At 35.8% G+C, this 25,719-nt stretch overlaps 1 protein-coding gene across 2 annotated transcripts in view; it reads left to right on the top strand.

Moving 5' to 3' along the window:
- The window catches only part of USP14 (ubiquitin specific peptidase 14), a 43,905-nt gene that overhangs the window by 10,580 nt on the left and 7,606 nt on the right, over window positions 1-25,719 (top strand). Inside the window, exons 4-10 of one of the 2 annotated variants that reach the window (XM_041751405.1) lie at window positions 9,931-10,035; window positions 11,130-11,233; window positions 16,246-16,304; window positions 19,694-19,824; window positions 20,729-20,809; window positions 21,156-21,241; window positions 23,403-23,517. In XM_041751405.1, the coding sequence (XP_041607339.1) occupies window positions 9,931-10,035; window positions 11,130-11,233; window positions 16,246-16,304; window positions 19,694-19,824; window positions 20,729-20,809; window positions 21,156-21,241; window positions 23,403-23,517 (681 nt within the window). The remainder of the gene's footprint in view (window positions 1-9,930; window positions 10,036-11,129; window positions 11,234-16,245; window positions 16,305-19,693; window positions 19,825-20,728; window positions 20,810-21,155; window positions 21,242-23,402; window positions 23,518-25,719) is intronic. The other variant, XM_041751481.1, reaches the window with a different exon arrangement.

Genomic DNA, 25,719 nt, shown 5'->3' with positions numbered 1-25,719 from the left:
CTGTTGATTTCAACAGAATATCAAAAAGAAATGTATTCAAAGGTTGAGATTTAAGAAAATTAATAATTTTTAACAGTTCATTTGATAGCATTACTTTACTATCAGAGTTCAATATTGTTAATATTTTTGGCCTCTAGTGATTTACCACCATTAGTGCAGATGTCAGCACAGTGAAAAAGGGACAATCACATTTTAGTATTATGAAAATAGTTTTCATCTTGTTCACTCTGTGAAAGAATTTCAGAGATCAGTAGTGGTCCACAAACACTTTGAGAACTGGGACAATCCCCTTGAGTCATGATTTATTTATCTCATTTATGTATTGCTAGATTGAATTTTCACCTTTTTTAAAAAAAGGTAATTTGTATATATATTCTTGAGGGATATTAGTATTTTTATTTGGGGACATATTACCCTCTCTTTTCTGAATGAGTTTGTGTAAAATTGGTATTATTTCTGTAAATACTTGAAATAATTTACCAGTGAATTTTATCTGGACCTGGATTTTCTTTATGGGAATTTGACTGATAATTCAATTTCTTTAATAGATACAAAGTATTTAGATGTTTTTATTTTTTTAAAAATATTTTTATTTTATTTTATTTATTTATTCATGAGACAGAGAAAGGGAGAGACACAGGCAGAGAGAGAAGCAGGCTCCTCATATGGAGCCTGATGTGGGACTCGATTCCAGGACTCCAGGGTCATGCCCTGAGCCAAGGCAGATGCTCAACCGCTGAGCCACCCAGGCATCCCGATTTTGTTGTTTTTTTTTTTTAAAGATTGTATTTATTTATTTATTCATGAGAGAGACAGAGAGAGAGGCAGGGACACAGGTAGAGGGAGAAGCAGGCTCCATGCAGGGAGCCCGACATGGGACTCGATCCAGGGTCTCCAGGATCATGCTCTGGGCTGAAGGTGGTGCTAAACCACTGAGCCACCTGGGCTTCCCTGATTTTCTGTTTTTTAATGTCAGTTTTGGTGAGTTTTCTCTTTTGAGAAAATTTGTTTAAATATATTGAATTTATTGGCATAAAATTGTTCATAATATCCAAGATATTATTATTATTTTTTTTTAAGATTTTATCTATTTATTCATGAGAGACAGAGAGAGAGCCAGAGATATAGGCAGAGGGACAAGCAGGCTCCATGCAGGGAGCCCGATGTGGGACTCAATCGAGGCATTCCAAGATCACGCTCTGAGCCGAAGGCAGACGCTCAATTGCTGAGCCACCAAGGCATCCCCAAGATACTCTTTAAAATTCTTTTTATGTTGCCTTTATTTGTTGATGTTCTCCCGCCACCCCCCCCCCCCCTTTATTCCCAATAGTGTTATGTCTTTGGTGTTTTGTTTTGTTTTTGGTCAGTATTTATCTATTAAGAATTTATTGGTATCTCTGGGTGGCTCAGTAGTTGGGCATCTGCCTTCAGCCCAGGATGTGATCCTGGAGTCCTGGGATCAAGTCCTGCATCGGGCTCCCTGCATGGAGCCTGCTTCTCCCTCTGCCTGTGTCTCTGCCTCTCTGTGTGTGTCTCAAAAATAAATAAATAAAATCTTAAAAAAAAAGAATTTATCAATTAGTCTTTTCAACTTTTTACTTTGTTGACTTTATATATTACCCATTTTCTATTTTACGGATACCTACTCTAAATTATTTCCTCTTTTTCTGCTTTGGGTATAAATTGCTTCATTTTCTTGCTTTTTAATGTGTGTACTTAAATCATGATTTTTTTTTTTACTTTTCTTTCCTTATGTAGACACTTAAAATTATTACTTTCTCTTTAATCATTTGTAGTTGTATCCACAAGTTTTGATATGCTGTGTTTTTATTATGCAGTTAAATATTTTATTTATGTTGTGATTTTTTTGTTTGTTTTTTTTGACCCATGGATTGTTTAGAACTATGTTGTTATTGTTATTTGGGGCTTTTTGTAATATATATCTGTTCTTTATTTCTAATTTGATTCTGTTGTGGTCTCATAACATACCAATATTATTTTGGTCCTCTGACATTTATTAACTCCTTTTTATGGACTGTATATGGCTCAGAAAGCCTGAAGTATTTATTATATGGTCTTAATAAGAAAAGTTTGCTGACTCTTGGAATAAAGAGTCTTAAGATGATGTCTTTGAACTGCTGCTCTAGGATTTATATTATGTATCTTTAACTTATCATCCTCTGCCTTAAATAACAATGACTTCAGGTATAGGATAAGATTATTAAAATAGTATACTTCTATTTCCCTGGTCCTTGGTGCTGTTGTCGTATAGTTTACTTCCACATCTTAGAAATCTTATACTAGGTTCCTATTTTTGCTTTACGTAGTCATTTAAAGAGATTAAAAATGTTTGCAACTCATTATTACTATTTTTGGGATTCTTCCTTTGGATCAAATATAAATTTTTCATCAGATATCATTTTCTTTTTCTTTTTTTTCTTTTTCTTTTTCTTTCCTCTCTGTCTCTGTCTGTCTCTTTATTGAGAGAGACACAGAGAGAGAGGCAGAGACATAGGCAGAGAGAGAAGCAGACTCCAGCCTGATGTGGGACTCAATCCCCAGACCCAGGATCATGCCCTGAACCGAAGGCAGTGGGTCAACTGCTGAGTGACCCAGGAGTCCCAGATAACATTTTCTTTTGCCTAGAGAATTTATACATTTCTTGCAGAGCATATCTGTGAATTTTCTCTGCTTGTGTTTTTCTGAAAAGCTCTTTATTTCACCTTTATTTTTGAGAAACATTTTTGATAGATATAGAATTCTAGATTAATACTTTTTCTTTCAATACATGAAAAATGTCTTCTGATTTGCATAGTTGTCATTCTTTGTTGCTTTGCACATAATGTATCCTGTTTCTCTTGATGCTTTTAAGATTTTTCTCATTGTTGCTTTTAAGCAATTTAACTATGTTTTGGAGAGGTTTTCTTTGTGTTTATTCTGTTTGAACTTCTTAGATTTGTCTGTTTACAGTTTTTCTTAAATTTGGAAAAATTTTAGCTATTATGTATATTGTGTGCCCTTCTCTCTCTTTTTTGAGACTACAATTACATATTTGGGTAGTTTGGCTCATTGTAGAATTTTGGTCCCTTTTATTTGTGGTTGTGTGTGTGTGTGTCTGTATGTATCTGTTCATCTGTTGATGGATATTTGTGTTTCTACTTTTCGATTATTATGAACAGAACTGCTGGGAACCTTCATATTTGTAGATGCATGTTTTTATTTTTCTTGAGTAAATAACCTGTGAGTGAAATTGCTGGGTCATATGGTTAAGTATATGTTTAACTTTGTAAGAAACTGCCAAATATACTTTTCAAAGTGGTTGTTAAGCCATTCTACATTCTTATGAACAGTATACGATAGTTGTAATTGTTCTATACCATCACAGCATTTGATTGTTGTTAGTCATTTTTCTTTTAGCCATTCTAGGGGGTGTGTGGTGATACTTTCTTGTGGTTTTAGTTTACATTTATCTGATGACCGATGATATTGAACACTTTTCCGAGCTTATTGGCAACTTCTTTATCTTCTTTTTGTGAAACACCGATTCAGGTCTTTACCTATTTTTATTTTTATTTATTTATTTTTAAGATTTTATTTATTCATGAGAGACACAGAGAGAGAGGCAGAGACACAGGCAGAGGCAGAGGGAGAAGCAGGCTCCATGCAGGGAGCCCGATGTGGGACTCTATCCCAGCTTTCCAGGATCACACCGTGGACTGAAGACAGATGCTTAACCACTGAGCCACCCAGGCGACCCAGGCGTACCTATTTTTAATTGGATTATTTTCTTAATTGCATTTAATTGCATATAAAGAATATATACTGGAATCAAGTCTTTTGTGGGATATATGTGCCATGATATTTTCTCTCAGTTTTTGGTTTTTTAGTCTTTTTAATATGTTTTGTTGAGTAGAAGTTTTAAATTTTGTTGAAGTATAATCAGTTTCTTTAATGGTTTTGACTCTTTGTATCCCATCTAGGAAATCTTTGCTTGTGTCAAGGTCACAAGAGACTTTCTGTTTTCTAAAACTTTTACAAATTTTAGCTTTTATATTTAGGTATATCATCTGTTTTGAGTAGACTCTTATATTTGTTGTTAAGTAATGATTGAGGTTTATTTCTTTTCCTATGAGTATTCAGTTGTGTGAGCACATGTAAGTGTATTTCTGGATTCTGTTCTCCTGTTGATTTTTATATGTACCTTTATACCAGTCCCCAGTCTCCACTGTCTTGATTATTCAAGACTTGAAATCAAGTAGTATGAGTCTGATTGTTCTTTTTCAAAACTGTTGGCTATTTTAAGATCTTTGCATGTCCTTTGCACATTTTAGATTCTGCTTATTATTATTATTATTATTATTATTATTATTATTATTTTAAAGATTTTACTTATTTATTCAGGAGAGACACAGAGAGAGAGAGAGGCAGAGACACAGGCAAAGGGAGAAGCAGGCTCCATGCAGGGAGCCTGACGTGGGACTTGATCCTGTGTCTCCAGGATCATGCTCCGGGCTGAAGGTGGTGCTAAACCGCTGAGCCACCTGGACCACCCTCTGCTTATTATTTTCTACAAAAGAATCTGCTGGGATTTTGATTAGAATTACACTGATACTATATATCAAATTGGGACATCTTTTTTTTAATTTTGAAAAATTTTATTATTTTGTGAGAGAGCTTGTGTGCATGAGTGGGGGGTGGGTGTGCGGGGAGAGAGAGAGAATCTTAAGGTTTCACACTTACTGAGGAGCATGATGCAGGGCTTAATTTCATAGCCCTGAGATTATGACATGAGCCAAAATCAAGAGTTGGATGCTTAACTGACTGAGCCATGTAGGCACCTCAAAATTGGGGCATCCTTAGTATATGTGCTGCCAAAGTGAGCACCCAAATTGGGACATCTTAATATTGAGTTTTCTAGGGGTGCCTGAGTGGCTCAGTCAGTTAAACATCTGACTCTTGATTTCAGCTCAGGTGATGGTCTCAAGGTTGTGTGAGCCCCACATTGGGATCAATGCTGGATATAGAGCCCACTAGGGATTCTCTCCCTCTCCCCCTCCTCCTCCCCTGTTCTCTCTGTCCCTGAAAAAATAAAAAAAATACAGAGTCTTCTAGTTTATAAGCATGGCATATACTTCTTCATTATTTAGATCTTAAAATTTCTCACAACTGTTTTATATTTTCTTTTTTTAAAAAAGATTTTACTTATTTCTTTATTAGAGAGAGAGAGAGCACGCACACACATGAATAGAGGGTAGAGGGAGAGGGAGAAGCAGGCTCCTTACTGAGCAGGGAGCCCAGTGCTCCCAGGACTGAGATCATGACCTGAGCCAAAGTCAGATGCTTAACCAAGTGAGCCACCCAGGCGCCCTATTTTCTTTTCTTTTTTTTTTTTTTTAAAGATTTTATTTATTTATTCATGTGAGAGAGAGAGAGAGAGAGAGCCAGAGACACAGGCAGAAGGGAGGAGCAGGCCCCATGCAGGGAGCCCGATGTGGGACTCGATCCTGGGTCTCTAGGATCAGGCCGTGTGCTGAAGGTGGCGCTAAACCCCTGAGCCACCCTGGCTGCCCTCTTTTCTTTTTTTTTTTTTTTAAGAGATTTATTTATTTATTTAAAAGACAGAGAGCATGCATGTGGAGGGAGGGGCAAAGGGAGAGAATCTTTAAGTGGACTCCCTGCAGAGCATGAAGCCCAGTATGGGGCTTCATCTCATGCATGATCCATGAAATCATGACCTGAGCTGGAACCAAGAGTTGGATGCTCAACTGACTGAGCCACCCAGGCACTCCTTATATTTTCAGTATTGGATCTTACACGTTTTTTTTTTTTTTTTTTTGAAATGTCATTAAATATTTTATGGTATTTGATTCTATCATAAATGGTATTTTTCAAATGTCATTTTGCATTTGTTTATTGTTAACATATAGAAGTAAAATTCATTATTGTATATTGTTCTTGTATCCTATGATTTTGCTGATTTTTACATATTAGTGTTTAGGATAATTAAGGTTAGGATATAATCATGTTGCAAATAAGAATGATTTTATTCTTTCCTTTTCAATAATCTCCATGCCTTTTCTTTCTTCCTTGCTTTATTGCACCAGTTAGGATTTTCAGCACAATGTTGAGAAGTGGTCGATAGTGCATACGTCATTGCTTTTTTCCTGATCTTAAGAGAATAGTCTTCAGTTTTGGCTAGAGTTGCTTTATAGATGTTCACCATTAGTTTGAGGAAGTTCTCTATTTGTAGTTTGCTGGGACCTTTTATTCATGAATGGGAGTTGAATTTTTCAAATACTTTTTCGTCTATTGTAATGATCATTTTTAAAATCATTTAATCTCTTAATATGGTGAAATACATTGACTCTTTTGAATAGTAAACCTTAAATTCTTGGGATAAACCGCATTTAGTCATTATGTATTTTTCCTTTTTATATATTGCTGGGTTCTATTTGGTGGTTTTTTTGTTAATGATTGTTGTGTTTATTTTTGGGATAATTACTGGTTTATAGTTTTCTTGACTTGTATGTATGTATGCTTTTGCCATCAGTATAATCCTGTCCATATAAAATGGGTTAGGAAGCATCCCCACCTCTCCTCTTTTCTGAAAGAGTCTTTCTTTCTTTCTTTCCTTCTTTCTTTCTTTCCTTTCCTTTTCTTTTCTTTTCTTTCAAGATTTTATTTATTTATTTATTCATGAGAGATACACAGAGAGAGAGGCAGAGACAGAAGCAGAGGGAGAAGCAGGCTCCATACAAGGAGCCTGATGTGGGACTCGATCCCCGGTCTCCAGGATCATGCCCTGGGCCAAAGGCAGGAGCTAAACCGCTGAGCCACCCAGGGATTCCCCTGAAAGAGACTTTCTTGAAATGGCTCATAGAATTCTCCAGTGAATCTTGGAGATTTCTTTGTGGGAAGACTTTTAGTTAGGAATTTAGTGTATTTAATAAATGTAGGACTATTCAGGTGTTATATTTTCTTTGATATCTGTTTTGGTAATTAGCATCTTTTAAGGAATTGGAGCATTTAATGTATAGTTTTAATGGTCGACTTGAGGGGCATAGTACAACCTCAACTATTCCTTAACTCTAGAGTCTCTAGTGTTGTTTTCTCTTTTTTTCCCCTGGTATTGGCAAGTTGTGGTTTCTCTTCTTTCTTCATTGTCTACACAAAGGTTTGTCAATTTCATTGATTTCCTCCTCCCCAAAGAATCAAATTTTGCTTGTTTATTATTTTACTGATTTCACCTCTTTGCTTTATTTCCTTCTTTTACTTTGGTTTTAATGTATACTTTTTTTTTTATTTTATTTGTTTATTTATTTATTTTTTAATTTTTTTTAATTTATGGTAGTCACAGAGAGAGAGAGAGAGAGAGAGAGAGAGAGAGAGGCAGAGACATAGGCAGAGGGAGAAGCAGGCTCCATGCACCGGGAGCCTGACGTGGGACTCGATCCTGGGTCTCCAGGATCGTGCCCTGGGCCAAAGGCAGGCGCCAAACCGCTACGCCACCCAGGGATCCCTAATGTATACTTTTTAAAAAAAGATTTTATTTGTTTATTCCTGAGAGACACAGAGAGAAAGGCAGAGACAACAGGCAGAGGGACTCGATCCAGGACGTTGGGATCACGACCTGAGTCAAAGGCAGACCCTCAACCATTGAGTCACTCAGGCATCCCTACTTTGGTTTTAATGTATACTTTTTCTAGCTTCTTGTGGTGGAAGCTTAATTTTTGTAAGCCTTTTTGTTTACTGTTTGTATCTTTGTGTTTTGCTTTACTGATTTTTTTTATGTGTTTCTATGTAGTGTAATCTTTTTTCCATTTTTTTCTTTTAAATTTTGACTGGTTTTATAAGAGTTTTCAAAATTTATGTAGTAACATTAGTCCTTTTGTCTTTTATGTCAATTTTATTATTTATTATTTTTATTTTTATTTTTTTTAAGATTTTAGTTATTTATTCATGAAAGACAGAGAGAGAGAGGCAGGGACACAGGCAGAGGGAGAAGCAGGCTCCATGCAGTGTGCCCGAAGTGGGACTCGATCCCAGGACTCCAGGATCACGCCCTGGGCCAAAGGCAGGCACCTAACCGCTGAGCCACCCAGGGATTCCCTTATGTCAATTTTAGAAAATCTTCCAGCAAAGCAAGTTTTTTTTTTGATTCACTTACATGTTTTTGTAATTGTTTTATTTATTTATTTTAAAAGTATTTATTTATTTATTTTAGAGAAACAGAGCTTGAGAGCATGCGCACAAGTTGAGGGAGGGGCAGAGGGAGAGAATTTTCAAGCAGATTCCCCACTGAGTGCAGAACCTGACCCTGAGAGGCTTGGTCTCATGACTCATGAGATCATGACCTGAGCTGTAAACAAGAGGTGGATGCTTAACCCTCTCAGCCACCCAGGCACCCTTTGTTTTATTTTTAAAATCTGTTATTTGTAATTCATTTTGGGTATGGCATACTATGATATGGAGAACTGAGGATATATTTTTCTATATTATTACCCAGTTTTTCCCAACATTCTTCATCATATAATCTATTTTCTTTAAATGGCATTGTTTTAGTCTGTCTTCTGTTTTAGAAATTTCTTAGCTATATATATATATATTTTTTTATTTATGATAGTCACACACAGAGAGAGAGAGAGAGGCAGAGACACAGGCAGAGGTAGAAGCAGGCTCCATGCACCGGGAGCCCGATGTGGGACTCGATCCCGGGTCTCCAGGATCGCGCCCTGGGCCAAAGGCAGGCGCCAAACTGCTGCGCCACCCAGGGATCCCCTCTTAGCTATTGTTATGGATATAAGCTTGGTATATGAATGAATCATTCTCTCTCTCTCTCTTTTTTTTTTTTTTTTTTTAAAGATTTTATTTATTCCTGAGAGACACAGAGAGAGGCAGAGACATAGGCAGAGGGAGAAGCTAGCTCCCTGCGGGGAGCCTGATGTGGGACTCGATCCCAGGACCCTAGGATCACGCCCTGAGCCAAAGGCAGATGGTCAACCACTGAGCCACTCAGGCATTCTTCTCAAAATAATTCTATTCAAATGTAATTAATTGTTACAGTTATACAATAGATATTCACAGAATGAATGTTATCTGCATTTAGTTTGTTATGGGGAGAAATGATTTCACTAACTGTTAATGATCATTTTGAGAATTCCCTATCCTCTAATATTGTAAATGTTCTCTATTGTCTTTATGACAGTATTTATTTTTCCCCAGTTTCATTGAGATGTAATTTATGTGGATTAAAATTAGCCTATTTTTAGTGTGCAGTTTGAATTTGGTTATTAGTTTTCTATAATCATGTAACCAGCACCACAATCAAGATACAGAAGTTCTACCATTCTGAAAAGTCTCCTTGTACACCTTTGCCCATAAGCAGAGGACCTCTGCCCTGAAGCAGCCACCTCAGCACTTTTTTTTTAACTGTTAGTGGTTTTTAGTATATTGACAAGAGTTGTGTAATCTTCACCACAATCTAATTTTAGAACATTTCTATCACCCCAGAAAGAAATAGATATCTGTTTAAAGTCACTCCCTCAGGGCTTCCAGGTGGTTCAGTTGGCTAAATGTCTGCCTTTGGTTGCGTCATGATCCTAGGATTCTGGATTGAGCCCCATGTCAGGCTCCCTGCTTAGTGGGGAGTCTACATTTTCCTTCTCCTTCTATTCTTCCCCTCACTCATGCAGTCTCTCTCTCTCACATAGCTTCTCAAATAAATAAGATCTTTAAAAAAATAAAGTCACTCCATCTTCCCACTTTTAGCCCTAGCAACCACTAGTCTACTTTATGTCTCTGTAGATCTGCTTTTCCTGGCAAATAGAAACATGCAGTATGTTGGATTATTCTGTGTCTGGCTTCTTTCATTGGACATAAACGTTACCAACTTTTGAGCATTTTTATGAAATTAAGTTTTTTTTAAAACAGGGAATGACTCTACTAATGATGGGGTCAGCAGATGCTCTTCCTGAGGAACCCTCAGCTAAAACTGTCTTTGTAGAAGACATGACAGAGGAACAGTTAGCATCTGCGGTAAGATATATTTGATTGCTACTTTTTGGAAGACATACCACATTTTACATATTTGATTGATAAAGTTACTAAGTTGCCTTTCAGAAAGTAGCATCTAAGTGTTTTTGAAGATTTGGGGCGCCTGGGTAGCTCAGTTGGTTAAGCGTCTGACTCTTGATTTTGGTCTTAGGGTCTTAGGATCAAGCCCTGTGGTGGACTCCACCTCTGAGAGGAGTCTGCTTGAGATTCCCTCCCTCTTCCTTTGCCCCTCCTGCATACATACTCTCTCTAAAATAAATACATAAATCTTAAAAAAAAAAAAAAGTTTTGAAGATTTAATTGGTAATACCAAGATGTATGGTTTTGTGTATTTATTTTAAAGATTTTATTTATTTAGAGGAAGTACACCAGTGCACACTTGAGTAGGGGGAGGGGCAGAGAAGAGGGAGGGAGAGAATCTCCAGCAGGCTTCACACTTAGCTCCCCAAGATGTATGTTTTTAGAAGTAAAAGGTTTTATTTTTGAAATTGGCCTGAGGAATCCCTGTATAATTGGATAATTCAATTTAAAGTCAATTAGTGTCTTTAATAAATCAGTGTCAGGCAGTGCTAACTGTGATATTTTATGGGAAAACAGGCTCAAAGAGGATAAATGGTTTAAATGCTGAGATGTTAAAATTCTTAAAACTTTATTTGTTGAAAATACAATTTATCCTGAATTGCAACATTGTTTTAGAAAACTGGTCAACACAAAGTTGTCGAATGTTTTTTTTTTTTTTTTTTTTTACCATCCAGCATTTGTAGTAGTATTTTCTTTTTTTGAAGTGTTTCTACATATACTTTATTATCCCATTCTAATGATAAGCCTTCAAAGAGGGGCAAGAGTGATATGATTGTTCTTTTATTATTCTCGAGGAGAGAATTAAAACACAAGAATGTTTGTCAACGTAATGCAAGTAAATATTTTTATTAGGGATAAAAAACATTGTTACTTTGGGGTGAAGTTGGAGTTTAAATTGTATGGGTTGATAAATTGTACTTCAAAGTATGAACTCTAGTGATTTTTATATATGCTATGTCATTTTATAAAAAGGAGTTAATCTTTGTCCTTATCAGATGGAATTACCATGTGGATTGACAAACCTTGGTAACACTTGTTACATGAATGCTACAGTTCAGTGTATTCGTTCTGTGCCTGAACTCAAAGATGCCCTTAAAAGGTAAGATACACGAGAAATGTGAGTCTTCCCTTGGGTAGGGGAGGTTCACATTTGGGTGAATAGTGTTTTGTTTATAATTAAGTGTATAATTTTTTAGCAACTTTACTGAGATATTTATTATATAATTCATCCATTTATAGTATTCAGTTGAATGGTCTTTGTTATATTCACAAGATTTTACAACCATCACCACAGTCTAATTTTAGATTCTTTTCTTCCTCCTGAAAAGAAACCTTATATTCACGAGCAGTCATTCATTTTACCCTTTCCATCTCCAGTTCTAGACAGCCATTTATCTACTTTCTGACCTATCGATATGCCTATTCTGGACATTTCATATAAGTGGAATCATACAGTGTGGTTACTTTTTGTGACTCGTTTCTTTTACTTGGCATAATATTTTTTGGGTTTATTCACGTTTATTCATTTATTCGTATTCTAAGGAGAACTCTTTCATGTTTTAGAGTTACTTCTCTGAGTTTTGCATGAGCAGGGGAGATTTCATCCTGTTGATTCAATTTCTTGAAACCAGATGAAGTTTTTTTTTTTAAGATTTTATTTATTCATGAGAGACACAGAGAGAGGTGGAGACATAGGTGGAGGGAGAAGCAGGCTCCCTGTGGGGAGACCAATACAGGACTTGATCTTGGGACCTTGGGATCATGACCTGAGCCAAAGGCAGACGCTCAACCACTGAGCCACCCAGGCATCCCCAGATGAAGTATTTTTTGAACGATAAGTTTTTACAAGAAGATGGAAATCCTTGTACTTAACTAACTTAATACAAGAGGACATGGATGGGGCTGATGTCTTTGGAAAAATGGTATTAACTGATAAAATAGGAGTGAAAGAAGAGAGGAAAATTTCCATGGAAGGTGTTCTACAACTGATGATTCTAAAGCTCATCCTTAAATACTTAAGAAGAATTTTTATTTGGCAGTTTCTGGAGAGTGGGATGTATGTTGTAAACGCCAGAGGGGAAATAGACTGGGTTAGCTGAAGAGGCAATGAGGGCCAAGAACCAGAGCTACAGGTAAAATCCAGTTTGCTTGGTGCTGCCCGATAATGGAACCTCATGATAATGTAGGAGTTCTGAATGAAGAATTTCAAGTGAAAAGTGTATCTAATAAAAATTACTCTTAACTTCTATGGATTAGTTACAAAAGACAGTATCTCATGGCCATATTTTTATCTTACTGGAGATTGGCAAGGCACCTCTTGGTAAGTACCACATAGTTTTTTCATTAGCAATTGTTAGGTTGCTATTTTACTTGCATTTTCTTTTTTATAAAGATTTTATTCATTTATTCATGAGAGACACACCGAGAGAGGCAGAGACACAGGCAGAGGGAGAAGGAGGCTCCCTGTGGGGAGCCTGATGCGGAACTCAATCCTGGGTCCCAGGATCATAACCCGAGCCAAAGGCAGATGCTTAACCATTGAGCCACCCAGATGTCCCTTTACTTGCATTTTCAAATTTATATGGGAATGATCTGTTCTTGATAGAACTTAACTGTAAAATTGGTTGGACCAGCTTTTATTTTGGTATTTTAAATGTACATTTTCTGTGTCTTTTAGAGTCAGTTTTGGTAACTTATGTTTTCCTGTGAATTTGTCCTTAGGTCTTTAAGATATGTTAGTGTAAGAGTTATCTATTTTGGACCTGTATTTTCCCTCCATTGTCATTTCTTGTGAGATATATATATATATATGTATATATATATATATATATATATATATATATATATATATATTTCCCCTTGATTATCTTGCCAGAGGTTTATACATTTTTTTTTCTCAGAAATCAGCTATTAGATTTATTCCGTCACTTCTTCCCATTATCTGATTTCATCTTACTTTTGTTTGTATTCGTTTATTTCTGTTTTCCTTAGGCTGTTTCATTTTCTGATTTCTTAAGTTGTATGCTTAGATAATTTATTTATCTGTTCTTGTGTAGTAATGAAAACATTTAGTTGTGAGTTTTTACCTTTATTCCGTGTTCATTAGATGAGGCTGTTCAGATGTTTTTTGAAAGACTTTATTTATTTATTTGACAGAGAGAGAGACCGAGCACAAGTAGGCAGAGTGGTAGGGAGAGGGAGAAGCAGGCTCCCTGCTGAACAGAGAGCATGATGCAGGGCTCAATCCCTGTGATCATGACCTGAGCCAAAGGCAGATGCTTAACCCATTGAACCATTCAGGCACTCTATCTCCTCCTTTTACTTTCTAACAGTTTTTCTTTGTAAAGTTCAATTGTTAATATTATTTAGCTTATTGGATTTTTTTTTTTTAAGCTCTATCCCAGGACCCTGGGATCATGACCTGAGCTGAAAGCAGATGCTTAACTGACTGAGCCACTTAGGTGCCCCACATGTTTTTTTCTTAATTAGAATTAAATGTTTTCTTGGTATAATAAGAGTTTCTTATGGGGGGATAGTATTAAATTACTCATGATTTTCCTATTCTTAGTTACTTAAAAAAAAGATAATTCATTAGTGTAGCCTTTGCTGTAAATGTAGGAATAGTTACTCAGCAGTATTAACTGCAACTAGAAGTAAAATCAATAATAGCAGCAGTTGTGTCATAAAATACTTCACTGATGTTTTGGGATTCACTTTATTAGTACTTTATTTTAACTTCAAAAGTGCCTTTTACATAGTTGTAAACTGAGAGGGAAACTTATGATTTTCACTTTGTATTTGTTTTATTTTACTTTATTTTTTTTTTATTTTATTTTATTTATTTTTTATTTTTTATTATTTATTTATGATAGTCACAGAGAGAGAGAGAGAGGCAGAGACACAGGCAGAGGGAGAAGCAGGCTCCATGCACCGGGAGCCTGATGTGGGACTCGATCCTGGGTCTCCAGGATCACGCCCTGGGCTGGAGGCAGGCGCTAAACCGCTGAGCCATCCAGGCTGCCCTGATTTTCACTTTTTAAAAACATATGTGGGCAGTCCGGGTGGCTCTGCTGAGAGTTTGGCACTGCCTTCGGCTGGCACCTGGTCCTGGGGACCCAGGATCAGGTCCCACGTCAGGCTCCCTGCATGGAGCCTGCTTCTCCCTCTGCCTGTATTTCTGCCTCTCTCTGTCTCTCTGTATGTCTCTCATGAATAAATAAATAAAATCTAAAAAATAAATAAATAAAAGAACATATGTAATTTAGACATTATCAATTGTATATTGAAAAATTTAAAAAGACTTGAGTTACAGCAGTTTCCAAAACATCTAAAAAAAGAAACAACTTTTTTTTTTTTTTTTTTTTTTTTTTTTTAATTTTTATTTATTTATGATAGGCACACAGTGAGAGAGAGAGAGAGAGGCAGAGACACAGGCAGAGGGAGAAGCAGGCTCCATGCACCGGGAGCCTGATGTGGGATTCGATCCCGGGTCTCCAGGATCGCGCCCTGGGCCAAAGGCAGGCGCTAAACCGCTGCGCCACCCAGGGATCCCCAAGAAACAACTTTTTAATTAGATATATATATATTTTTTAATTAGATATATTTTAACATGGTTTCTTGACCTCTTTCATTCTATTTACATAACCCAGAGGTTTTTTTTTTATATTGAAATATTTACATCTAGTAAATATCAAATATCTGTCTGTATTTGGTGTGATCAGTTTTGATAAAGCAAATTCTCTGTAACCCATTTTACAAATTATAGAACTTTTCCCTTATCCCAGGAAGTTTTTGTACTCGTACCTTTTTCCAGTCTTCATATCCTGTACCACCCAGCTCTGTAAGCAACTACTTGTCTCATACTAGTTTTGTGCCTTCTGGAACTTAAATGTATAGAATCTAATTTATTTTTGATTTGGCTTAGTTTCACTCAGCAGTTTTTGAAGCTTATCCATGTTATTGATGGTATTGATAGTTTGGTTGTTCGACATTCTTGCCAGCCTTGGTTGATAACCAGTCTTTCTCATTTTATAGTCCCTCCAGTGTGTGTACACTACATAAGTATAGTTTTAATCATAGTTAATAGGCTGTCATTTTCCTGCCTCCCAATGTTTGGTATTATCTGAATGATAATTTCTGATCCAGTGTCATAAGACATTGTATGAGTGAATACTATAGTTTATTTCATTTGAATGGCCAGTCCTTTGTGCTGTTGTAAATTAAATGAGAATTATAAATTGAAAGTGAATGTAGAAATCCCTTAATAGAAACACTGCAGTTTATAAGTAAATAGACTGACTTGGAAATTAAGTGACTTTTCTTTTTTAAAGATTTTATTTATTTATTCATGAGAGACAGAGAGAAAGAGAGGCAGAGACATAGGCAGAGGGAGAAGCAGGCTCTTTACAGGGAGCTTGATGTGGGACTTGATCCCCAAACTGGAATCATGCCATGAGCCAAAGGCAGATGCTCAACTGCTGAGCCACCCCGGCATCCCTTAAGTGACTTATTTAATGTTACATAGATGTTAATGCTGAATGTAGGTGTATTGATTTTGATTTATGGTTTTTTGATCTAATGTTTTTTTCTTATTTCTAAAAGTATATTTTATTTTCCTTGCAATAGTGGACATTAAAATGTGTACTTTCTTGTTTCATATTTTCAGGAAAAATTTTTTTAAATATTTTATTTATTTGAGAGAGAGCACAAGTTAGGGGGGCAGAGAGAGAGGAAGAAGCAGACTCCTTGTTGAGCATGGAGCTAGATAGGGCTCAATCGCAGGACCCTAGGCTCATGACCTGAGCCAAGGCAGACACTTAACCAATTGAGCCACCCAAATACCCCAGGAAATGTTTGTTTTTAAATAAGTTAGGAGAAAAAATTTAAAGTGGACTTCATTCATCTAAATTCTCTTTTTTTTAGTATTCCTTTTTTTTTTTGCCTATAGAATGCTTAAGGGAATAAGACCAGAAGAGAAGACAATAGAAAGATGGGAACAACTCTGATAAAGTTGCAGTTGAGGGTGTCATAATAAGCTCTTTGCACTAGTTTCTTCCCTTTTGTGTTTCAGAATGAATTGAATCCTATTTAATTCTCCCTTAATGTTCCCAGGTATGCAGGTGCCTTGAGAGCTTCAGGGGAAATGGCTTCAGCACAGTATATTACTGCAGGTCAGTATCTTAAATATATTCCTTTTCAATAGGATGATGTAGTATTCAATAAATGTTATTTTTCACTCTAGTTTTTTTAGTAGCTTTCAGTTTACAAAACATGTTTTGTAAAACATCTCAATAAAATTGGAGTATTTATACTTAATGTTAAACAACTTAGGGCTTATTTTATTATCCAAATTATAAACCAGTGATGTCTGTCTTTTCTGAAAAATAGTCTGGATTTTTTGGGTTAATTTTGGCTTTAGGGTTCTATTAGTAAAATATATATTTGGGGATATCCAGAGATAAGTTTTATTGTAGTTGATACAGTCATTGTAAGAGAGTCTTAGTGGGTGTTAGTGTAAGGAAATCATGCATGATTGAGGAGAAACAAATTCTTAAAGGATAGAAATAACTTCTTTCTTTGTTACATGAGACCATGTATTCTGTCTGCATTCATTCTGGGACAGTTTTACAAATGAATACGCTTAAATCATTGGGTTAGGTCAATAAGGTATGTTTATAGCCATGCCTTTTTTTTTTTTTTGATAACACCTTTATTGAGATATAATTTACATGCCATACAATTTACCCATCTAAAGTGTGCAGCTCATTGTCTTTTAGTATATGCAGAGTTGTGTAGCAACTGGTGGTGACTATAGTCCATTTTAGAATGTTTTCATCCACTTGGAAAAGAAACTGTGACTTTTAGCACTCAGCCTGTTTCTCCCCTCTCCCCCACACCCCAGCACCATTCTCAGCCCTATGCAACCACTAATCTACTGTCAGTCTCAATATATTTGTTTATTTGAGACTTTTGACATAAATGGAATTCTACAGTATGTAGTCTCTTTTGACTGGCTTTCATTTAGAATATTTTCAAAGTTCATTCAATTGTAGTATGTATTAGTACTTTTATTCTTTTTTATTACTGAATAAGATTCTTTTGTAGGGATATATCCTATTCCATTTGTCCTTTCATCCTGATAGACATTTGGGTGGTTTCCATTTTTTGACTCTTACAAATATTGCTGAAAACTTGTGCAAGCATTTCTGTGGATATAATGTTGTTATATCTCTTATGTATGTATCTGGGTTTGGGATTTCTGGGTCATATGGTAACTATATTTAACCTTTTGGAGAACTGCCAGAGGGTCATATGGTAACTATATTTAACCTTTTGGAGAACTGCCAGACTGTTTTCCAAAGCAGTTGGCATCATTTTCTGTTTCTTCCATGAATGAGGGTTCCAGTTTCTCTGTATCCTTCATAATACTCAGTATTGTTTGTCTTTGATTATAGCCAGCCTAGGGGTGTGAAGTGGTATCTCATTGTGGTCAGCTGTTAATTTGTAATACTATATACAGTAGATTTCTTTGTGTCACTTGGATTAGAGATTGTCCTTTGACTTTTTTTTCCTGAAAGTAAATCTATTTGCTGAAATGAAGTTTTTAATGAGAAAAGCATGATGCCTTATATCTAGTTTACTTGATTCCTTGTATCTAAGAGTAATTGGAATTTCAGCAACTTCTTCAGTATCCTATGAGTCTTGTAGTGTTAAAGGGATGAAAGATACTGTCTTCATTTTTAAATTTTATTTTGTGCTAAATTTAAATTTAGCGCAAAGAATAGATCCAAGAATTCACCAGTTATTAACTTTTTGTCACATCTGATATATCATTCTCTATAACCATGTTCTTTTTTTTCTGAACCACTTGAGAGTATAAGATAGACATCATGTCTTATTCCTGAATACTTCAGTCTGTATTTCCCAAGAATAAGGACATTTATAACCATAAGACAGTTACCGTTTTTCAAAATCTAGGCATTTCACATGGATAAAGTACTCTAAAATATAAACTACTTAAATTTTGGCAAATTAACCCAATATTGCCCATTATAAAGTTGTTTTTCTTTTTTGCTTTGAAAGGCAGTTTAGAATCACCTATTGGATGTAGCTGTCATATCCTACTGGTATCTTTTATTTTTTTATTTTTTTTATTTTTTAAAGATTTATTTATTTATTCAGTCAGAGAGAGTGAGAGAGAGGCAGAGAGACACAGGCAGAGGGAGAAGCAGGCTCCATGCAGGAAGCCCGATGCGGGACTCGATCCCGGGTCTCCAGGATCACACCCCGGGCTGCAGGCGGCGCTAAACCGTTGGGCCACCAGGGCTGCCCTACTGGTGTCTTTTAATGCACAGTGCACTTTTGACCCTTCTCTTTCAAACTAACGAAATACTTTGAGATGCTCTGTTTATGGTATATGTTAAATCTTAAATCATTTTTTATTTTGAGTAATGTGTACCTTTTTAAAGTGTTATAATAATTGAGGCTTTTTAATTTTATTAATTTATTTTTTTAAAAAGGTATATTTATTTATTCATGAGAAACACACAGAGAGAGGCAGAGACATCAGCAGAGGGGGAAGCAGGCTTCCTCTGGGGAACCTGATGTGGGACTTGATTCCGGGATCACACCGTGAGCCATAGGCAGAAGCTCAACCACAGCTACCCAGGCATCCCTAGGCTTTTTTATTTTAAGAAATATTATATTGGTAGTGACACCTTAATCTTGGCTGTCCATCCAAAAAATATTTTTAAACACCATGTTTAGTTGTCTTATTTGGGAACATTTTATTAAGCAATGGCTTTGTGCTGAGATGTATTATTTGCCGGGCTTCAGTTTGTATAATAATGGTAGATAACATTTCATGTATTAGTTAACAAAACAAATCCAGATAGTCTAGACTAGAATTTGCTGTATATGAAGTAAGGGCCAGATGTGATAGCTAAGAAGTCAGCAGAAGAAAAGTATTCTTAACTTCTCAGAGGAGGGCTCAGTCCATGACCATGAGATTTATGAAGGTGAAAGAGGATAGCGGAGGAAAGATTTTGAAGAAGGCAGATTAGTTTTGGATTTTAGCTATCCGTATAGTCAGGAAGTATGTTTAACAGATTTTTAAAGTTTAGGAGTTGAATAAATGGGAACCATGTACAAGCTTAAAGGGAAGTGGGTTGAGAGTATGACCCGATGGCCTGATAATGGCTTAGTACCAGAACAGTAACATCAGCCTGTTTGATCCCTAGACAGAGGTTATGTGTTCTCTGTACTGAATGAATATGCTCTGCTTTGTTTGGGAAGACAAAGGTTGGCAAGAGGAGAGAGACTAAGGGGCAGGGCTTAGAAGTTGTTTATAGTTAGTGATTACATTATAAAGTGTGGTCAGTTCTTCAGATTTAAAAACAAATCTTTTTCTTATTGGGAATTTGACAACTACAAAAGGAGTAGATATATTTAAAAATACAACTCAGCAGTTTTTTGGTTGTATTAATCTAGAATTAATTTACAGTAGCATGTATTAAATATGTCACTGTTTTATGAAAGCCATGTTTGCTTTGTTTTTCAGCCCTTAGAGATTTGTTTGATTCCATGGATAAAACTTCTTCTAGTATTCCACCTATTATTCTACTGCAGTTTTTGCACATGGCTTTTCCACAGTTTGCGGAGAAGGGTGAACAAGGACAATATCTTCAACAGGTAAACAGGGCAAGATTCTGTGGTTTTCATTTTGTAAATGTAAAACTTGGGTGTTGTACACTTACCATGTTTATTTGTATTTCCAAACATTTTGCATTTATCAGTCCTCTCTAGTTCACAGCATCATTATCTTTTGCCTGAAGTGGTCTGTTAGCTATCATCTTGCTTCTGCTTTTGTCCTTCTTCAATCTCCACACAGCCTCCAGAGTCCTTTATAAAATGAATATAGGATTATGTTGGTCCCTTGTTCATTACTTCCTAGTGATTTTTCTATCCCACTCCTGAATAATCTAGCTCCTGGCTCCCTCTCTGAGCCTAACATGTGCCATTCTCCCCTGTTGCTTATTTCTTTGGCTTGCACATACACTGGCTTTCTGGTTATTTTTTAAGCCCTCCAGTATCCTCTTTCTGTAGGGTCTTTCTTTCCTCTTATGTCTTTGCCTCTCAGGTAAGTTCATGGCTTGCTTCCTCCCTTCATTCAGGTCTCATGGCTCAAATGTCAAGGCATCAGAGTAGTTTGATTATTGAAATCACATACTTCCTTTCCCCTCATCACTTTCTACTCCCATATTGCTTTTTTTAAATTTATAACTCTTTAAGTGAATTTATGGTACATTTTGTTTATGTCCCCATTGAGAACTTTTTCTGTGTTAGTCGCTGCCGTGTTTGTGTCTAAAGCAGTGTTTAGCATAAGGAGGAGCTTAGTGAACATCTCTTGAATGAATATTCTGGAATTCCTCATTGTTTTGAAGATCCTGTGATATCTAATTTTACTTAATATTTTTAAATTAAAAAAAGAGCTTTCTTCTCCTTTCCTAAGGGAACGGTAATTCTTTTAGAAGGATTTTGTAGACAAAATAGTATCACAGCCAGGATTATTTACTTTGGCATTTTTAAATTACAGGATGCTAATGAATGTTGGATACAAATGATGCGAGTATTGCAACAGAAATTGGAAGCCATAGAGGATGATTCTGTTAAAGAGGTAATTGAAACGTATTTGTGATACACTCCCCTGAGCCCAAAGACTTGAAATTAATTCATCCTAATAGATAGACATGTACTTGTATACTTTAGGTGCTCAATTTGTAGTTGGAATTTGAAAGCTTACACTTGACACTTGAATTCAGTGTATTATTTATTAAACTTCATATTATTGAGCATCTGTAGTCTTTTGGTAATGTTTTTTGAACAGTAGAAGTATCTTACAGAAATTGATTATATTTTAAAAAGCTTAATGTATTTACTAAACCTGGACTGTGTGGGGAAAAGTATACATTAGTATCTATATAAAGTAAGTTGGAATTTTTATTTCATTTTAATTTTTGCAGACGGATTCTTCATCTGCATCAGCAGTGACACCATCTAAAAAGAAAAGTTTAATTGATCAGTTCTTCGGAGTTGAGTTTGAAACTACGTATCCTTATGAGCCAAGATTTGTTGAGACTGTACTGATAACTTACTAGAAGTGCATTGGTAGCAATAGCATTATTGACTGATTGGAGTGGTGGGTGGAGTATGTAGAAAAATTCTTCAGAGGCTTTTATGCCTAAAAGATGCAATGAAACTTGGAAAAATACATCAGAGTAATCCTAAAGGTTAGGATTATGTTATTTTGTTGGATTGAAGGATATTCATTATTTTTTTCTTAAGAATATCTTTAGCACAGTCAACCTCATTAACACTTCATAGGGAATCAATTTTTAATTGTATGAAACAGAGTATATCAGCCAGATGATACACATGAGATTGAACCAATTCATAAAATGTGAATTCATGAATTCAGGGAAGGACTATCTTCTAGGCCATGAATAGAAACTTAAAGATTACTGTTTATGTATCTTTCATCAAAACCATTTTAAGGGGGCGCCTGGGTGGCTCAGTAGTTGAGACCTGCCTTTGGCTCAGGTTGTGATCCCGGGGTCCTGGGATCGACTCCCACATCAGGCTCCCCTGCAGGAAGCCTGCTTCTGCCTCTGCCTATGTCTCTCTCCACTCTGTCTCTAATGAAAAGGTAAATAAGACCTTTTCATTAGAAAAGAAAAAAAACCAAAAACCATTTTAAGACTGTATAAGTACCAACTTATATTTGTTTAGAGTTTATCCTTTTATTGCTTTTATTTTTCATTACTAATATTGTTGGTAAGTGCATGAAGCACTTTAAAGTATGTTGAAACAAATCTGGGAAACCAAAATGTTTTAAACACCAATGAACGATGCTATTGATTTTTTTTTTTAATTCCAGTATAGTTAGTATACGGTGTTACATTAGTTTCAGATGTACAATATAGTGGCTCAGCAGTTCCATACATTACTCAGTGCTCTCATAGTAAGTGTACTGTTAATCCCCATCACCTATTTCACCCATACCCTCACCTACCTTCTTCATTCTTGTTGAGAATGAAATCATATGATATTCATCTTTGTCTGACTTATTAGCATTTTACATCTTGATCCGCCCATCTTTTTGAAAACGGTAAGATTTCATTCTTTTTTTATGGCTGAGTAATACTCCATTTTATATACCCCCCCACATTTTCTTTATCCATTCATCTTTTGATGGACACTTGAGTTGCTTCTATAATTTGGCTTTTGTAAATAAGGCTGCAGTACACATAGGGGTACATATGTCTTTTCATACTAGTGTTTTCATATTCTTTGGGTAAATACCCAGTGGTGGAATTACTAGATCTGGATCATATGATACTCCCATTTTTAATTTTTTAATGAACCTCCAATACTGTTTTCTATAGTGGCTGTACCAGGTTGCATTCCTACCCACAGTGCATGAGGGTTTCTTTTTCTCCTATATCCTTGCCAACACTTGAATTTTTTTTTTCCTCCAAGAGAGGGAGAGAGGTGAAAGTAGGGGATAGGGAGAGGAAGAATCTTGAACAGGCTCCATCCCCAGTGCAGAGCCCAATGTGGGGCTCGATCTCACAACTCTGAGATTATGACCTGGGCTGAAATCAAGAGTTGGACGCTTAACAAAATCACCCACGTGCTCCAACACTTGTTTGTGTTTTTGATGGATGTGAAGTGGTGATGTGGTTTTGATGTGTATTTCTATGATGATGAGTAATGTTTAGGATCTTTTCATGTGTTAGCCTTCTATACGTCATCTTTGGAGAAATGCCTATTCTATTTATGTCTTCTGCCCATTTTTAAATTGTACTATTTTTTGTTGTATAAGTTCTTTGTATATTTTGGATACTAACCGTTTATCAGATATCATTTGCAAATATTTTTTTTTAAAATAAGTGGGATAATTTTTTTTTAATTTTATTTATTTATGATAGTCACACAGAGAGAGAGAGAGAGATAGAGGCAGAGAGACATAGGCAGAGGGAGAAGCAGGCTCCATGCACCAGGAGCTCGACATGGGATTCGATCCCGGGTCTCCAGGATTGCGCCCTGGGCCAAAGGCAGGCGCTAAACCACTGCGCCACCCAGGGATCCCTCATTTGCAAATATTGATACTATTTTAATGGCATGAGGATAATTTATTATATTCAACATATAATTTATTATAACAAATTGATTGCCTGTTAGTATATTCCTTATCTTATATCCTAAAGCATGAAATGTACAGAATCCGAAGAAGAAGAGGTTACTAAAGGAAAGGAAAATCAGCTTCAGCTTAGCTGTTTTATCAATCAAGAAGTCAAGTATCTTTTTACAGGACTTAAATTGGTAAGATCAGTTACAGTTGATCCTCATTATAAATGGATTCTGTATTTGCAGGTGCACCTACTTGCTAAAATTTATTTGTAACTCTAACATCAGTACTTGTGGCACTTTCATGGTTATTTGTAGACATGCTCCAAGTGGCAAAAATTTTGAGTTGCTGGGCACAGTCTCCCCTGAGGTCCAAAGAGGTGATGCTTTGCTTTGTTTCAGCTCATACTATAAACAAGTGTCCTTTTACAGTAATTTTAGTATCACAACTTTTTGCATTTTTGTGCTTTCTGTTGGTGATTTGCTGTTTAAAATGGCCTTCAGCCATAGTGCTGAAGTGCCATCTCATGTTCTAAGCCCAAGAAGGCTGTGTGTGAATGTTTATTAGAAAAGCCTTAAGGAGAAAATGTTAGATAAAGCTTCATTCAGGGATGATTTATAGTGTAGTTGTCTGAAGACAATGTTAGTGAATTGTCATTAAATAGAAACACATGTAACACAAGGTTGCGTATTGATAGGTCATCAAAAATGTTGTGACCAGAGGCATGCAGGAGGCCTCTAAGGGTATTATAATGAAGATGTATTAGTAGTGACAAGGTATAAACTGTAATTTTACTATGTAAATCAGGCCATGTAGGCCCTCTGCCTTTGCACCAGCATTGCAGTTGAGGCCCTGGAATGTAGTGACTTCATTGCTTTGTGGCAGAGGTAGGTCTAGAACTTGATACTCTAATTAGTACTCTTTCCCCGTTTTCATACTACAGAATGCACTCTAATGAGCAGATTGATAAAATATAACAATTTTGCTTGCTAATTAAGTACTTGATATGGAAATATATACATGTCTTAAAGGACAGGCAATGAATTGGGACAGGGATTGCATTGATAAACAAGATAACTTGTCATCAGAGAGTTCCCATCTACTGTTTGAGGTAAGATCAGTAAAAGGAGAGGTTGGTAAATGCAGACGTAAGAGACAAATAGAAAGTACTATTCTCTGCCCTCTGATACTGAGGCATACTACTTTTAAGAGAAGTTCATTTTAAAAGCTTACAAATAATAGCTCACCAGTAATAGTCCTGAAAAAATTCTGATGTGCAAGTTTCAGGGCATCAAAACATGAAGTATTAAATGTAACCGGAGAGTGTAGAATGGAATGTTTTGGCAGGGACTCTCCAGTAAGATATTTTTCTTCATAATTTTGTAAAATTCTAGAAAAACTAAATATACCACTTCTAGTGGTAGTGGATTGGCAATAATACCTATAGTTTACTTGATGAATAATATCACACTAGATATGCATTCTTGAAAAGCATGTTTTTATGAGATATTGTATTGTCTTGCCCGTTTTTTAGGTGCTTTTTTATCATCATTATCATTTATCATCATCATTTGTTCTGAATATTCTAGAGTAATTTGGCTCCATATTTCTTTACCGTTTTGCTGCCAACCAGATGATTAAGTGTTAAAAACTACATGGTGGTTCCTTTTATAATGTGATTAGTAATTTTTAGAAAATTAAAGAAATTGTATTAAGTAACATGCTTATAGTGAACATTAACAGTAAATTTTTATTTCTAATTTCTTATGTATTCTTACAAAGCACAGCACATTAGTAGTGCTTTCTTTTGATATTAGAAATAGTAGCTAATGTTTATTGAATATAGAATATATGCCCAATGGTTGTCCATGTTTTTTATACATACTTACTTACATACTTCTAACAATAGCACTATGATTGCAGTTATTATCATTATCATTTCCATATGATGCCCAGAGGGGATAATTGTCTCCCTGAGTGTTGCACACGCTATAAAAAATGGAAAGGCAGACATGATGGTTAAGATATGTATGTGTTAAAAAAAAAAAAAAAGATATGTATGTGTTTAAAAGCTTTTCCATAATTGTTAGATTAACAGGTTTTCTCTATGATGACTTTTCTCAAATTTGAAAATAATTGGCTATAGAAGGTTTTTATATATAAAGCATAAAGAACAAGGGTTTCCTACATTCTCATAATTGTCCTCCATTATGAGTATTCTGAGAATCCATAGGTAGAAGCCATAAGGCTTTTTTTTGTGTTATATAAAATACAGTATAAATCTGAGCAACATTTGGGTAACAATTTAAAACTTCAAACATTATTTATATTTTGAGGAGTTCACAGCTCAGAAGGTCAGATCCTCAACTCCACAGTGTAAATTATTTGCTACCTTT

Source organism: Vulpes lagopus, chromosome 1 (genome assembly GCF_018345385.1).
Source record: "Vulpes lagopus strain Blue_001 chromosome 1, ASM1834538v1, whole genome shotgun sequence".
NCBI lineage: Eukaryota > Metazoa > Chordata > Mammalia > Carnivora > Canidae > Vulpes > Vulpes lagopus.
This window is presented reverse-complemented; position numbering and strand designations above follow the sequence as displayed.